The sequence below is a fragment of the Scyliorhinus canicula genome, chromosome 5 (genome assembly GCF_902713615.1).
Source record: "Scyliorhinus canicula chromosome 5, sScyCan1.1, whole genome shotgun sequence".
Lineage (NCBI taxonomy): Eukaryota > Metazoa > Chordata > Chondrichthyes > Carcharhiniformes > Scyliorhinidae > Scyliorhinus > Scyliorhinus canicula.
The window spans coordinates 166,138,477-166,153,583 of NC_052150.1; the positions used below are offsets into that span (position 1 = coordinate 166,138,477).

The window sequence follows — 15,107 nt, forward strand, 5'->3', positions numbered from 1 at the left end:
TGTGATGTACATTTTATGATATCTGTTGAGTTTTATTATTTCTTTATTTCTTTATTGTTAGTCTAGTTGGCTGTGATTTATCATGAAAATACATACTCTGCTTCTCAGCACGGTAGCATTGTGGATAGCACAATCGCTTCACAGCTCCAGGGTCCCAGGTTCGATTCCGGCTTGGGTCACTGTCTGTGCGGAGTCTGCACATCCTCCCCGTGTGTGCGTGGGTTTCCTCCGGGTGCTCCGGTTTACTCCCACCATCCAAAGATGTGCAGGTTAGGTGGATTGGCCATGATAAATTGCCCTTAGTGTCCAAAATGGCCCTTAGTGTTGGGTGGGGTTACTGGGTTATGGGGGTGGGGTGGAGGTGTTGACCTTTGGTAGGGTGCTCTTTGCAGGAGCCGGTGCAGACTCGATGGGCCGAATGGCCTCCTTCTGAACTGTAAATTCTATGATCTTGCTAATGTTTCAGTTATAAGGTTTTATTTGAGGGGATATTTGACGTCTTTTATTTTAACTGTTTTATGCGCAGAATTGCTTCATCACAACATTATATATTTATTTCCTATTCATCTAACATAATATCTGGTCCTAAAATACAAGCAATTAAGTGGTTGTTAATTGCTTTCGATAACAGTGCAATGATGAAAGGGTTATAGTGTACAATAGTTAATTATGCTGTTCCCTAGCAGATAACAAGTGGTTCCATGAACGTTCAGTAATAAGTTGCTTTGATAATTTTCAACCTCGTTCCACAGTGTACCCATAATCAAATTTGTAAGTAAAATTCCAATTAATATTCACAGTAACTTCAGCTGCATGATGCCTCCTGAGTGATGGAAGAGATAGATCACCAGATTTAATTCTGCAAAAGCTTTTTGTTTTTATTTGCTGTTTGTTTAATCCTTGTTGCAAGGTTGTTCAAACTGATGATCAACATTTTTACTGCTGAAACTGCTTGAACAGAGTTCATTTACTTAACTCTTTCTTGGCCATGTTGTGCATCTTCCTGTAAAATGGGCAATCATGTATCACTTTTTATCCCATCCATACATGTTATATCTGTCTGCTGTTAAATGTTTAAGAGGTGAATATCTATGTTTAAATTAATTAATATTACTAACATTCATGGTAAACCCATTGATCAGCATTTTCTATGCTTCATTAGAACATGGTACTCTCAGACAAGGATAGTTAATAGCTTTGAAGATGAGTAGCGAATTGGATATCTTAATGTTGATATCTTCGTCAATATCCCTTTTTTAACCACAAGTCTAAGAATAGATCCACTGATCGTTCATCCCATTTGCTGCTTATCAGACTATTGAGATGGTTAGCATTTCACCAGCTAAAAGAAGAAGACAAGTTGGGACACAGGAGCAGCGAATGAATGATGGTGAAAGGTAGCAGGATGGAACTCCAATATGTTTATGTTCCTGGGGATATTCCCAGCTGTAGGAATGGCAGCAGGTCGGCTGCTCACCAATCAGATGCAGGCAGTCCAATAAGACAATTAATTATCTTCTGGACAGCCATGTTGCTAGCATCAGAACCAACCCCAGCCATGTGGGGAGTCTGCCTTCAGCATCAAGGCAGAATCTTCGAAGTTTGCCAGAGGCCCCATGGCTCAAGGAAAGACCCAGCTAGGGCCCTGTTGGAGGAACCCCCTTTCAGTTGTCAAGGCCTGCCTGCCTGATCCCAGCACAATGGAACAATTTGCTGAATCTCTTTTAAGGATGCCTCAAATATGGAGGCACCGTCTTTTTTTTCTTGGCAGTGGCAACCTTTTAAAAATTTTTTTAGAGTACCCAATTATTTTTTCCATTTAAGGGGCAATTTAGAGTGGCCAATCTTCCTACCCTGCACATATTTGGGTTGTGGGGGTGAAACCCACGCAGACACGGGGAGAATGTGCAAACTCCACACGGACAGTGACCCAGGGCCGGGATTCGAACCCAGATCCTCAGCGCCGTAGGCAGCAATGCTAACCACTGTGCCACCATGCTGCCCTGGCAGTGGCAACCTTGATCACTAATGCTGCCAATGCTGCTGAGCTGCTTTGCCCTCTGATTGGAAAACATTCCTGGCTTTGGCTTCTTTATTGGGCACTGTCAGGCATATTGCTGCCACCATCTCACTGCCCTCACATGCAGAATCCATGGGTGCGATTCTCCGCAACGGCCGACGTGAAACCCGGAGTGTTTCACGATGGCGTCAGAGGCCGCTCCTCGGGCCAGTCCCCTCCCGAGCATGCCTGTGGTGCTCGATCCCCTCTCTGCCCCCCACAGGCCCCACACTTACCTTTTGCGCGATGTTCACGCCGGCAGCGACCAGGTGTGGTTGCCGCTGGCGTGAACCGGTCGGGAACGTCAGGCCGCTCGGCCCATCTGGGCCGGAGAATCGCCGAGCGGCGTGTCGCGTTGGGGGGGGGGGTGGGAGATTCGCGGGGTGTGCCAGAGCGGCCCTCCCGTGATTCTCCCACTCGGCCTGGGGAGCGGAGAATCGCGCCCCATGTTTCTTGTACATGCTAGCAATCTATTTAAGGTATGTAAGAGAGGATTTTATTTATTACTTGCATGTAAAGCATTACATGCGACGAACACCAATAAGCAAATCAGACATGGAGGATCACTTGCCTGTAATATAGTTAACCTAATTTTCCTCTATTTAAGTTAACGGTTGTGGGCTTGATTTTGGGAATATGATTCTTTGTGTCTTATTTTCTTATGTTTTCCATCCATGTTGCTTTATGCTCAAATGCTAAAGATGAAAAATCGTGGTGTTTCATGTTTTCCACTGCTTTCTGTTATCAGGATCAATAACTATGATAACTGTATTTTACTTCCTGCTTCCGTCCTAAGATGTAAATATATCTTGCTGATACCCGCAGGTTTTATCTTCCGCGGAAATTTTCTGAGTGCAACCTTGAAGATTATCGAGCATTTCTGAACAGTGGTGGTGGTAACTGTCTCTTCAATAAACCTACCCGTGTAAGTATTGGAATTTGTCCATTTCATTTTACTGTGATCCTATTGTTTGCAAGCTCATCTTTCCTCAAAAGGGGAATCGAAGAAGTGCAAACTCAACCAGGATGATCCATTCATGGTTTACTAAGGCAGTTAGGCTAGTATTAGTATAGTGGGTTAGAATCTGGAAATTAGAATCCGAAAACACTGTCTGAAGTTGAGGGAATGGGACCAGTTCAGCTCTGAGATCTGGCATGGACAAGCTGCACTGTAATCATTCCAAGATTCTAAAGTTTTTGGTATATTTTATGTTACACTTCATGGACAATAATTTGATCTGAAACCATTTACTTTTTTGCTTTGATTCGTAAGTAAACAGTTATAGATACACAGAACTACGGCTATTTATATTTGAAGTTTGGCAACATATATGTGTCCAGATATTATTGACCTTCAGAGGTGCAGAACCAATCAACAAGGATCATTGTGGTATCAGGAATAATTTTATGAGGAAAGGTTAATAATGCTGTGCTTGTTTTCTTTGGAAAAGCTGAGAGTTTGAAGCATCAAATGAAAGTAATTTGACAATAAGAATACAGATAAATTATTCATTATTGTGAGAACATTAAAATTATGACATACAAAAACTGAACATTGGAAATGTAATATCTCGCGCGGTGCCAAGGGATGAGAATGCTCGTCTTCCCCGTGCTCCTTCTGGAGAACGAGCTTCCCCACTGAGGGCAGGATACCTCAATTACCCAGTGTATATAAGGTTGGCTCGTAAGGCACAGACCAGAGAAGTATCTGGTAGGGGTTTACCAGGCCATTCAAACCTCTCCTTGTGACAAAACGGATTGGAGGTCCCCCATCACCCCTTACTCCGGAGTCAACCATTCTCACCAAGAGAAATCAACCAAGGGAGACTGAAAAGATAAAGCAAAATGATCTACCCAAAATGGCCACCAGGCCAAGTCAGAAGACTGGACAAAGGAAAACCAGCAGACACCAACAACAGACTAACCCAAAGCCCACCCGAGCCTCCTCCCTCCCAATCCCAAAACCACTGACTACAATGTTACCTGTTTACTTGGGAAAATCACATTATCATTGCTCACACTGATATTTGCAATGATTACAGAACCATCGAATTTACAGCACAGATAGGAGGCCATTCATTCAGTCAGGACTTTGTGGGCTGTTTGAAATAACTCTCTATCTTAATCCAGTCTGCACCAGCTGTTTCTCCAGCACCCTGTAAATTAATTCACTTCAAATACATTTCAAATACATTTCAATTGTTTCTTGTTCCTATTCAATCCGTTCAGACAGAGATTTACAGTTCACAACAGCCCTCTTGTGTGAAAATAATTATCTTCAGCTATGTCTTATTTGCTAATTATTTGAAATCCTTGTCCTCAGGTTAATGACAATCTTGCCAGAGGGAAAAAAATATTTTTCTTTACTCTTATGGAACAATTCTGTATACTTCTATTAATTAACTACCAAGTCTTTTCTGCACAAAGCCTCCCATTATCCCTCTCCAATCCACAACCTTCTGTTTTTTTAAGTTTTCCAATTAAGAGGCAGTTTACCATGGCCAATCCACCTACCCTGCACATTTTGGGTTGTGGCGGAGAGACCCACACATAGTGGAACCTTCTCTTAGTGATCTGCTCCCTCATTCCCCCATCCTATTCTATTACCCCCATTTTCACCCCATTATCCCCCACTGCATTCTCCTCTCCCCTCCTATATTTCCCCTCCCAATTCCCCTCCACCATCCATTCCCCTTCAATTCCCCACCGTTATTCTCCCTCCTGTATTCTCCTTGTCTTCCCTTCAGTCCAAAGATGTGTGGGTTAGGTGGATTGGCCATGCTAAATTGCCCGTAGTGTCCTAATAAAAGTAAGGTTAAGGGGGGGGTTGTTGGGTTACGGGTATAGGGTGGATACGTGGGTTTGAGTAGGGTGATCATGGCTCGGCACAACATTGAGGGCCGAAGGGCCTGTTCTGTGCTGTACTGTTCTATGTTCTATGTTCTATATGCACCACTACGCATTTCCCTTTACACATTCACCGATCCCATTGTTCCTTTAATCTCGTATTGTGTTTATGTTTGACATCCAGAGACAGAGATAGATATGATGACACCCAATAGGGCAGGTTGCAATTGTCCAACTGGTTGCCCTGTCGTGTTAAGTGTAACTTATTAACTTACAGCATGTCCACAAACAGATTGCCCTCCCACTAGCCATTTAATCTTTAATATTGTTACAAGTAGGCATACATTACCACTGCAATGAAATTACTGTGAAAATCCTTTCGTCGCCACATTCCGCCACCTGTTCAGGTACACAGAGGGTGAATTCAGAATGTCTAATTCACCTAACAAGCACATTTTTTGGGACTTGTGGGAGAAAACCGGAGCACCTGGAGGAAATTTGCGCAGAAATGGAGAGAACCTGCAGACTCCGCACAGACAGTGACCCAAGCAGGAATCCAACCCGGGACCCTGGCGCTGTGGAACAACAGTGCTAACCACTGTGCTACCGTGTCGCCCGTATTTTTTAATTTAAGTATTTGTGTTTTATTGGGAAGATGCCAAACAGTTTACAAATAAGGTGCAATCACCTTGCACAAACTTATCAGGCAAACAGTTTGGTTCACACAAATGTCAATTTCCCTTGCATGACTAGTCATATTTATGTTTCAGCATATGGAATTGACAAAGTTTAGGGTGGCACGGTGGCGCAGTAGCTAGCACTGCTACATCATGGCACCGAAGACCCGAGTTTGATCCCGGCCCCGGGTCACTGTCCGTGTGGAGTTTGCACATTCTCCCCTTGTCTGCGTGGGTCTCATCCCCACAATCCAAAGATGTGCTGGGCAGGTGGATTCACCACGCTAAATTGACCTTAATTGGGAAAAAAAAATGCAAGTAACAAATTTCTGTAATTGATCGAACTAACAAATTCAATGAAGTGTGCAGGAAAGCACGACAGGAGCAACACCAGGCATACCCAAAAATGAGATGGCAACCCGGTGAAGCTACAACACAGGACTACTTGTGTGCCAAACCGCATAAGCAGCAAGTAATAGACAGAGCTAATCAATTCCACAATGAACGCATCACATCTAAGCTCTGCAGTCCTACCACGCCCAGCTGTTAATGGTAGTGGACAATTAAAACAACTTACTGGAGGAGGAAGCTCCACAAATTAATCATCCTCATTGATGGAGGAGCCCAGCACATCTGTGCAAAAGACAAGGCCGAAGCAGTCCCAACAATCTTCAGCCAGAAGAACCGAGTGGATGATCCATTTTGGTCTCTCTGAAGGCCCCCACCATCACAGATGTCAGTCTTCTGCCAATACGATTCACTACACGTGATATTGTGAGAGGGCTGAAGGCACTGGATACGGCAATGGCTATAGACTATGACAATATTCCGGCAATAGCTCTGCTCCAGAACTTGCCGAATCCCTAGCCAAGCTGCTCCAGTACAACTACAACACTGGCATCTAACCGGCAATTTGGAAAATTGCCAAGGTGTGTGCTGTACATAAGAAACAGGACATAACCAACCCAGCCAATTACCGCCCTATCAGTCTACTCTCCAGCATCAGCAAAGTGATGGAAGGAGGCATCAACAGTGCTATTAAGTGGCACTTACTCAGCAATAAGCTACTCATCGGCACTCAGTTTGTGTTCCATCAGTGTCACTCAGCTCTTGACCTCATTACAGCCTTGGTTCAAACATGGACAAAAGAGCTGAATGCCAGAAGTGAGGGGAGAGTGACTTTACTTGACATAAAGGTAGCATTTGACCGAGTATGGCATCAAGGAGCCCTCGCAAAATCGGAGTCAATGAGAGTCAGGGGCAAAACTCTCCGCTGGTTGGAGTCATACCTGGCACAAAGGAAGATGGTTGTGGTAGTTGGAGGTCAATCATCTCAGCTCCAGGACATCACTGCAGGAATTCCTCAGGATAGTCTCTTTGGCCCAATCATCTTCAGCTGCTTCATCACTGATCTCCCTTCCATAATAAGGTCACAAGTGAGGATGTTCGCATCCCATACCCAAATGCAGCAAGACCTGGACAATATTCAGCCTTGGGTGGCAACTTACATTTGCACCACACAAGTGCCAGGCAATGACCATTACCTACAAGAGAAGATCTAGCCATCGCTCCTTGACATTGAACGGCAGTACCATCACTGAATCCCCCACAATCAGCATTACCTTTGATCAGAAACTGAACTGGACTAGCCATATTAAAATTGTGGCTACCAGAGCAGGTTAAAGGCTTGGAATCCTATAGTGAGTAGCTCACCTCCTGACCTCCAAAGCCTGTCTATCATCCACAAAGCACAAGTCAGAAGTGTAATGAATACTCTCCACTTGCCTGGATGCGTGCAGCTCCAATAGCACCACACCATTCAAGACAAAGAAGCCCGCTTGATTGCTACCCCTTCCACAAACATTCAATTCCTCCACCACCAGTGGTAGCCATATGTACCAATTACATGATACAGTGCAGTAACTCGCCAAAATTCCTCAGGCGGCACCTTCCAAACCCACGTCCACTACCACCCAGAGGGACAAGCGGTTATCCTCAAAGTCTCTCACCACCCTGACTTGAAAATATTTCACCGTTCCTTCTGTCGCTGAGGCAAAATCCTGGAACTTCCTTCCTAACAGCACCGTGGATGTACCCACACGTCAGGAACTCCGGCGGTTCAAGCAGGCAACTCACCACCACCTTCTGGAGGGTAACTAGGGATGGGCAATAAATGTTGACCTAACCAGCGATGCCCACATTCCGTAAATAAATGTTTTTAATACTGGGAGGAAATGGGCTAATTACCAAAAATAAGATAAGGCTGACGCCAAGGATAATTGTAGAAGCAAAAATCTGAATACTAACAATGAACTGAAATAAAGGAACACTAGTATCCCCTTTACAAAATAATTCCTCTAGTGTATGACTGCTGCTCATTTTTGTTCAGTAGTTGACTTTTGTATTACTGAATTTACAAACATCAGCTAATCAGGGTTGATTGCAGACAAACACTGTAATAATAACACATTTCATAAGGTATAATTGTAATTGCAGTAAATTCACTATAGATGCGGTTCGAACAATTAGACCAATTTATTTTTTCTACCAATAATGCAGTCTGGAGATGCAAAATAAAGGCTGAGATTTAAATTGCTGGTAAGCTGAGGAGTGGAGCCACTGAAGAGTTGAGACGTTCACAGGTGGAAACTTCAGCAATTGAGCAAAGGGGAAACATTTAGTTTCTGATAATGAGGCCAAATCCAAATGCTTTCTCCTTCCATCCTGTGGAAAAGGATGACTCCTTTCACGAACAGCTTGTACAACAGCCTCAGGGGAGGCCTTACTTAAATGTGCTACCGATCTGCTTTATTTTTTTGCAGCCATCTCAGCAATTCTTTCAACCACCTCCTTCTGTCCTCTGGCTTGCAGCTGTCTGGAGGTTGCACAGGTGACTGTTTTAATTGCAGCTGCAAAGAAGCTGCTGGTACGAGGGCAATCCCACCACCCTCAATTGGACAGCTCACCATCCAGCATCCCAGTAATTGGCTGCACCTCACAAAATATGGGAGGAAGTCTTCTCACACTGTCAAGCATGTTTGAGACCCAGATTCACCCCTCATGTTGGGTCCCCGAACTGAAAGGTAAAGTTGTGCCTTTGGAACCCAATTTTCTCTTTGGAGACCGGAAGCAGGAGACGGGCCTGTTTTTTGGGTCAGAAACCTATATTTTGCAGGAAACTGATTGAACATCAGATTTTCCCATCATTGATAGGGCGATGGGTTCCCTGAACATTAAAGCTAGGGGGGGGGGGGGGGGGGGGGGGGGTGGGGGGGGGGGGGGGGGGGGGTGGGGGGGGGGGGGGCAGACTGCAGACTTGCAAGGCAGCCATCACTGAGGCTGCTGGTTGTCCTGAGGAAGAGAGTTCCTGTCACTGCCCTACATGGTCCAGAGATGACACAGGGAGCCTGGCACACATGAGTGGGAGGTTCTGTTCCAAAAGGGTGGCAGTGGGAGGCCAGCTTCTCATGCCGTAGGGGCACCTCTTTGTTTGGCATCATCTCCCTCTGTCTACGAATCCTTCTTTTCTCTTACCGTCTGCTCCTCATCCAATGAGCTGTTCTCTGCCAGGGTCTTACTGTCCTCAAAGTCCACACCACACAGCAGGCCCATGTTATGAAGGGCGAAGCAGAGTGCCACAATTACCGAGACCTTTGCAGGAGAGCATTGCTGGGTACCATCTGACCGCTCCAGGTATCAGACCCAGTACCCTCTGAGATTGTGATGCTCCATCAGTTGTGACTCCAATCTCATTGTTCAGCATGGGTAAAGAGGGTATCTGTCACCTGGCTGATGTATCAGTGTTCAGCCGCTTGTGAGGATGCAACAGGGGTCCACACTGATGCGGGCGCAAACTTCTGTGACCATCTCGCAGTTTCTATTGGCACAGGACTTTAGTCATCCACAGGTCTTGTTGCAACTGCCTGTGGATTCTGCGCGAAGGGTAGTGTCTCTTTTAACTTCACGCCCCTGTCCCTCTCCTCTGGCCTCCTGATGCCTGGCACTCTATCTTTCTTGTGTAGGCTCCTGCTCTTCACCTCCAATGGCCTTGATTCCTGAGGATGCAGCTCTTTTCGTGGTGCTCAGGTGGAGTCCAAACAGCTGTGCCCACTGTTTTGATGCTGATGCAGTAGCAGGTGATGCCAGGAGTGGGTATAACTCCCTAAACTGGCCACATTCCTAATTCTGGCTCCTGTCCTGACCTGTGATCTCCTGCTGCAACTTTAACTTCAAAGGGCTAAGTCCTTTAACCTTTGAAAAGCATTTTACTTATCTTTTTGAACAGTTCCCACGTTCGCAACTTGCACCAGACATGGTCCTTCCCTCCATGCGGTGGCTCTGATTCAGACAGCTGCTAAGCAAGCATCAGCCACCTCTGGAAAAATTGCAGGGGACGAGCTTCAAATAAGCCCACAAATTGGTCTGATAATAGGTGCACGAGGTTTCAGAGGTCATTGTTATCCCCTGCCCTCGCGGAAATTGGGGTGGGCATGAATGGAGGTGGAACCCAGAAGGAAAGAAAAACAGCAAAAATCTGGGAAATAGGAATACTGGCCCAAACCGGTCTTGTGTGCCTTAAAATGGAATCAAGCTGTGACGTCAAGACCATTTTTTTATTGGCCCACCTCAACTTGGATCTGATTGGAGCTGGGAAATTTCTTATTTGAGATGGTTATTGCCTGGCACTTGTGTGGTGTGAATGTTACGTGCTACTTATCAGCCCAAGCTTGGATGTTGTGCTAGTCTTCCTGCATGTGGTCATGGGCTGCTTCAGTATCTATTGAGTTGTAAATTCTACTGAAACCGGCAGCAATCAACAAACATTCCCATTTTGGACCTTATCAGGGAGAAAAGGTCATTGATGAGGAACACCTGCAGCGCTATCCTGGATGTGAGGTAATTGGCCTTCAACAAACACAACTATCTTCCTGTGTGTTAGGTATGATTCCAATGAGTGGAGCATTTTCCCCGATTCCCTTTGATTTCAATTTTACTGGGGCTCCTTGATGCCACACTTGGTCGAATGCCATCTTGATGTCACTTCCCGCTGGAATTTATATCTTTAGTCTATGCTTGAACCAACGCTGAAGTGGGATCTGGAGCCGAATTGTCCTGGTGGAACCAAACTGAGAACCAACTATTAGGTTATTGCTCAGACTTGGTCTATCTTTGAGTAACAACTTTCATCATTTTGCTGATGATTCAGAGTGGACTGATGGGGCAGTAATTGAACAGACTTGACTTGTTTTTTGTGGACAATTTTCCATTTTGTTAAGTAGATACCTGTATTGTAGCCCGACTCGAGCAACTTCGCGAGGGGAACAGCTGGCTCTGGAGCACAAGTCTTGACTAATATTGCTGGAATACTATCCAGGGTACCATAGCCTTTGCAGTGTCCAAGTCTTGAGCAATTTCTTAATTTCACGTGGTGTGAATCGAGTTGACTGAAGACTGGGATATGAGATACTGGAACCTCATGAGGATGCTGAGACGGATCATTTGCCGGAGGCATCTGGCTAAAGATTGTTGCAAATGTTTCAGTCCTGTCTTAGGCACTGATGTGCTTAACTCTCCTATTATTGAGTATGGGGATATTTGTGGTGCCACCTCCTCTGTTTAATTGTTTAATTGTCCAGACATGGCTGATGTACCGGGACTGTGGAGCTTAAATCTGATCTAATGGTTGCAAGATTACTTAGCCTTGTACACTGCAAGCTTTTTCCCATCGTTTGGGAAGCAAGTAATTTTACCAGGTTGACAATTTACTTTCAGATTTGCCTAGCATGCCTTCTTGCACTCTCCTTTGAACCATGGTTGATTCCCCCCAGCTTGGTGGCAATGGTAGAGTAGAGTGGAGGATATGTCAGGCCATGAGGTTACACCTCATTCAACCTCTTTATTAAACTTATTTTGTGAGGTGTAGCCACTGCTGACTGCTACAGCTGTTACTGCTGTCTGCTATTGCTTGCAGTACTCTTACTACTAAACATGCATTTCTTAACACTACCAAAAAACCATACCCATAACACAGGTTGCCACAACCCCTCCCCAAATGTCTGCCTTACAAATAGTAATAATCTCATGTACTTGTTCATGAATAGTCCATTATTAAGATGGTTTCGATGGAAAGGGTTCTGGTAACATATCAAGATGGTTTTGCTCTAATCAAAACATTACGATTGGCATTCCCCAGAAATGTGGGGGCACTTTCAGATGCAGTGACTCCAAATCTGTAGATATTATTTGCAGTTCTGTAGTTTGTAGCCTCACCCAGTGTGTGGCCTGATAGCTTTGTTACCTACCCCCTGACTAGCGTGTTGAGAAAGTCACTCATTGTGTCTTTGTCAGGTATCCAAGGTACTGTGGAATGCTGGGGGAAGAGTTTGACTAGTTTTTGGAAAATTGCCCAGTATTTTTGGAAAATTTTACAGTGCCTTTTCTTTTTGGTTTTTAAATGTTGGCTTTTAAGTTCAATACGTTCTTCCTGAAGGACTGACCACCACATGCCCCCGTCTAGCCCCATGCCTCTTAGTGCCAACAAATGCCAACCCATGTCCCCAATCATCCCTATGGTGCAGCATAACCTCAATGCCAGGAATTCCCAAGTAATGGGTTGTGACCCAATCATGGATGGGATCAGATCAGAGGCCCGATCACACACTAGCAAGTGGGTTTTTTTTCTGGTCTTTGTTTTCTGAGAGGGGAGTGAGTGAGCTCCAAGGCAACATTATCATGACTGTGCCTAATCTTTTTTCTGGCCCAGGTTTGCTAGCAGGGGAGGGGAGAGTGTCTTCAAATGTCCCCACACATGACAGGATCACATCAATGAACCCCAGTTGGAAGATCAGTGAGTGAGGGAAGAGAGGTGGTTTTGTAACTTGAGCGTTGAGGTGAGGCCTGGGGCTATAGAAAGGACTCCCTTTGCAGCAAGTTCCAGAAATAAAAATTTCAAGGAGCTACCCAATCCATGGTTAGTTAAAGATCGTATCAAATTGAAAAAAAACCCATAATTTCACAAAAGACAGCTGGCAAGTCAGAAGATCGGACAGAATATAAAAATTATTAAAGAATGACAATAATATTAAGAAGGCAAAATTAGAGTATGAGAGAAATCTAGCTATAAATATAAAGACGGATAGTAAGAATTTTTACAAATATTTAAATAAAAAAAGAGTTAACAAAGTGAGTATTTGTCCTTTAGGAAGTGAGTCTGGGGAATTAATAATGGAAAGTAAGGAGATGGCAGATGAATTGAACAGGTATTTTGCATTGGTCGTCACTATAGAGAGGATACGAGTAACATGCCAGAAATAGCTGCAAATCAGGAAATGGAAGGCAGGAGGAATTCAGGAAAATGGTATTGAGGAAATGTTTGGAGCTGCAAGCTACCAAATGCCCAGGCCTCGATGAAGTTCAATGTAAGGTCTTGAATGAAGTGGCTGATGAGATAGTTGATTCATTGGATTTAATTTTCTAAAATTCCCTAGATTCGCGAAGTTTCCATTAGATTGGAAGATAGAAAATGTATCTCCATTATTCAAAAAGGGAGTGAGACAGAAAGCAGGAAACTACAGGCCAGTTAGCCTAAGCTGTCATAGGAAGAATGTTAGAATCCACTATTAAAGATGTTATGGCAGGACTCTTGGAAAAATTCAAGGCAATCAGGCAGAGTCAACATGGTTTTGTGAAATCATATTTAACCAATTTATTGGAGTTCTTGCTGTGGATATTGGTTAGCTAACAGGAAATAGAGAGAAGCCTTTTCCTGGTTGGCAGGATGTGATGAGTGGTGTGCCACAGGAATCAGTGCTGGGGCTTCAACCTTTTACAATATATATAAATGAGTTTGAAGAAGGGACTAAAGGTATGGTTTCTAAATTTGCTGATGACACAGGTAGATAGGAAGGTAAGTTGTGAAGAGGACATAAGGAGACTACAAAGGGATATGGGTAGGTTAAGAGAGAGGGAAAAGATCTGGCAAATGGTGATTATTGTGACCAAATGTGAAATTGTCCATTTTGGCAGGAAAAATAAAAAATGTTATCTAAATGATGAGAAATTGAAGCAATTTAGAAGGATCTTGTGTCCTGGTGTATGAATCCAAAAGGCTAATATGCAGGTGCTGCAAGTAATTACAGAAGCTAATAGAATATTGTTGCTTATTGCAAGGGGAATTCATTGCAAAAGTGGGGACGTTATGCTGCATTTATACAGGACATTTGTGACACCAGTACTGTGTACAGTATTAGCCTTCTTGTTTAAGGAAGAACGTAAATGTGTTAGAAGCAGTTCAGAAAAGGTTTTCTAGACTAATACCAGAAATACTTGCCTCATGAGGAAAGGTTAGACAGGTTAGTTTTGTATCCACTAGAGTTTAGAAGAGTCGACTTGACAGGAACATAAGGGGCAGGATTCTCCCATACCCGGCGGGGCGGGGAATCCCGGTGGGACAGAGTGGCGTGAACCACTCCGGCGTTGGCCCGCCCCAAAGGTGCGGAATCCTCTGCACCTTCAGGGGCTAGGCCGGCGCCGGAGTGGTTTGCGCCCCGCCGGCCGGCGTGGAAGGCCTTTGGCGCCGTGCCAGCTGGGGCCGAAGGGGCTCCGCCGGCCGGCGCGGGTCCGCGCATGCGCGGGATGTCAGCAGCTGCTGATGTCATCCCCGCACAAGCGCAGAGGGGGGTTCACCTACGCGATGACCAGCGCGGAAGCTGACTCGGCCGGCACGTAGGAAAAGAGTGCCCCCACGGCACAGGCCGCCCGCGGATCAGCGGGCCCCGATCGTGGCCAGGCCACAGGGGGGTACCCCCTGGAGCCAGATCGCCCCGCGTCCCCCCTAAGACCCCAGAGTCTGCCCGCGGCGCCAGGTCCCGCCGGTAAGGGACCAATTCTAATTTACGCCAGCAGGGCTGGCAATGAACGGGCGGGACTTCGGCCCATCGTGGGTCGGAGAATCGCCGGGCGGGACGCTGTGAGCGGACGCCGACCGGCGCGGCACGATTCCCGCCCCCGCCAAATCTCCGATGCCGGAGAATTCGGCGGCCGGCGGGGGCGGGATTCACGCCGCCCCATGGCGATTCTCCAACCCGGCAGGGCGCCGGAGAATCCCGTCCAACATCTTGAAGGTTTTTGACAGGATGGATGAGGAGAAGATGTTTCTTCTTGTGGAATAATCTGCAACTAAAGGTCACTGTTAAAAATGGGGTGTCACCCATTTAAGATACAGATGAGGTACATTTTTTTTCTCAGACGTCATGAAACTTTGGAATTCCCTTCCTCAAAAGGAAGCAGAGTCTTTGAATACTTTTGATGCTGAGCTCGATAGATTCTTGATAAGCAAGGGGACGAAAGGTTATCAGGAGAAGGCAGGAATTTAGAGTTGAGGATACAATCAGGTCAGCCATGATCTTATTGAATGGCAGAGCAGGCTCAAGGGGCCAAGAGCTTTATTCCTGCACCTAATACATATTTTTGTAACTGCTCATTTGGCATGGTGCTTCTCTAATCTGGAGCTGTAGAGTTGTAGC

General features: G+C 45.4%; 1 protein-coding gene across 6 annotated transcripts in view; it reads left to right on the forward strand.

The window, feature by feature from the left end:
* adam22 (ADAM metallopeptidase domain 22) overlaps positions 1-15,107 on the forward strand; it is a 480,389-nt gene that overhangs the window by 294,283 nt on the left and 170,999 nt on the right. For all 6 annotated transcript variants that reach the window (XM_038797995.1, XM_038797996.1, XM_038797998.1 and 3 more), the window contains exon 15: positions 2,885-2,984. In XM_038797995.1, coding sequence (XP_038653923.1) covers positions 2,885-2,984 — 100 coding nt within the window. The remainder of the gene's footprint in view (positions 1-2,884; positions 2,985-15,107) is intronic.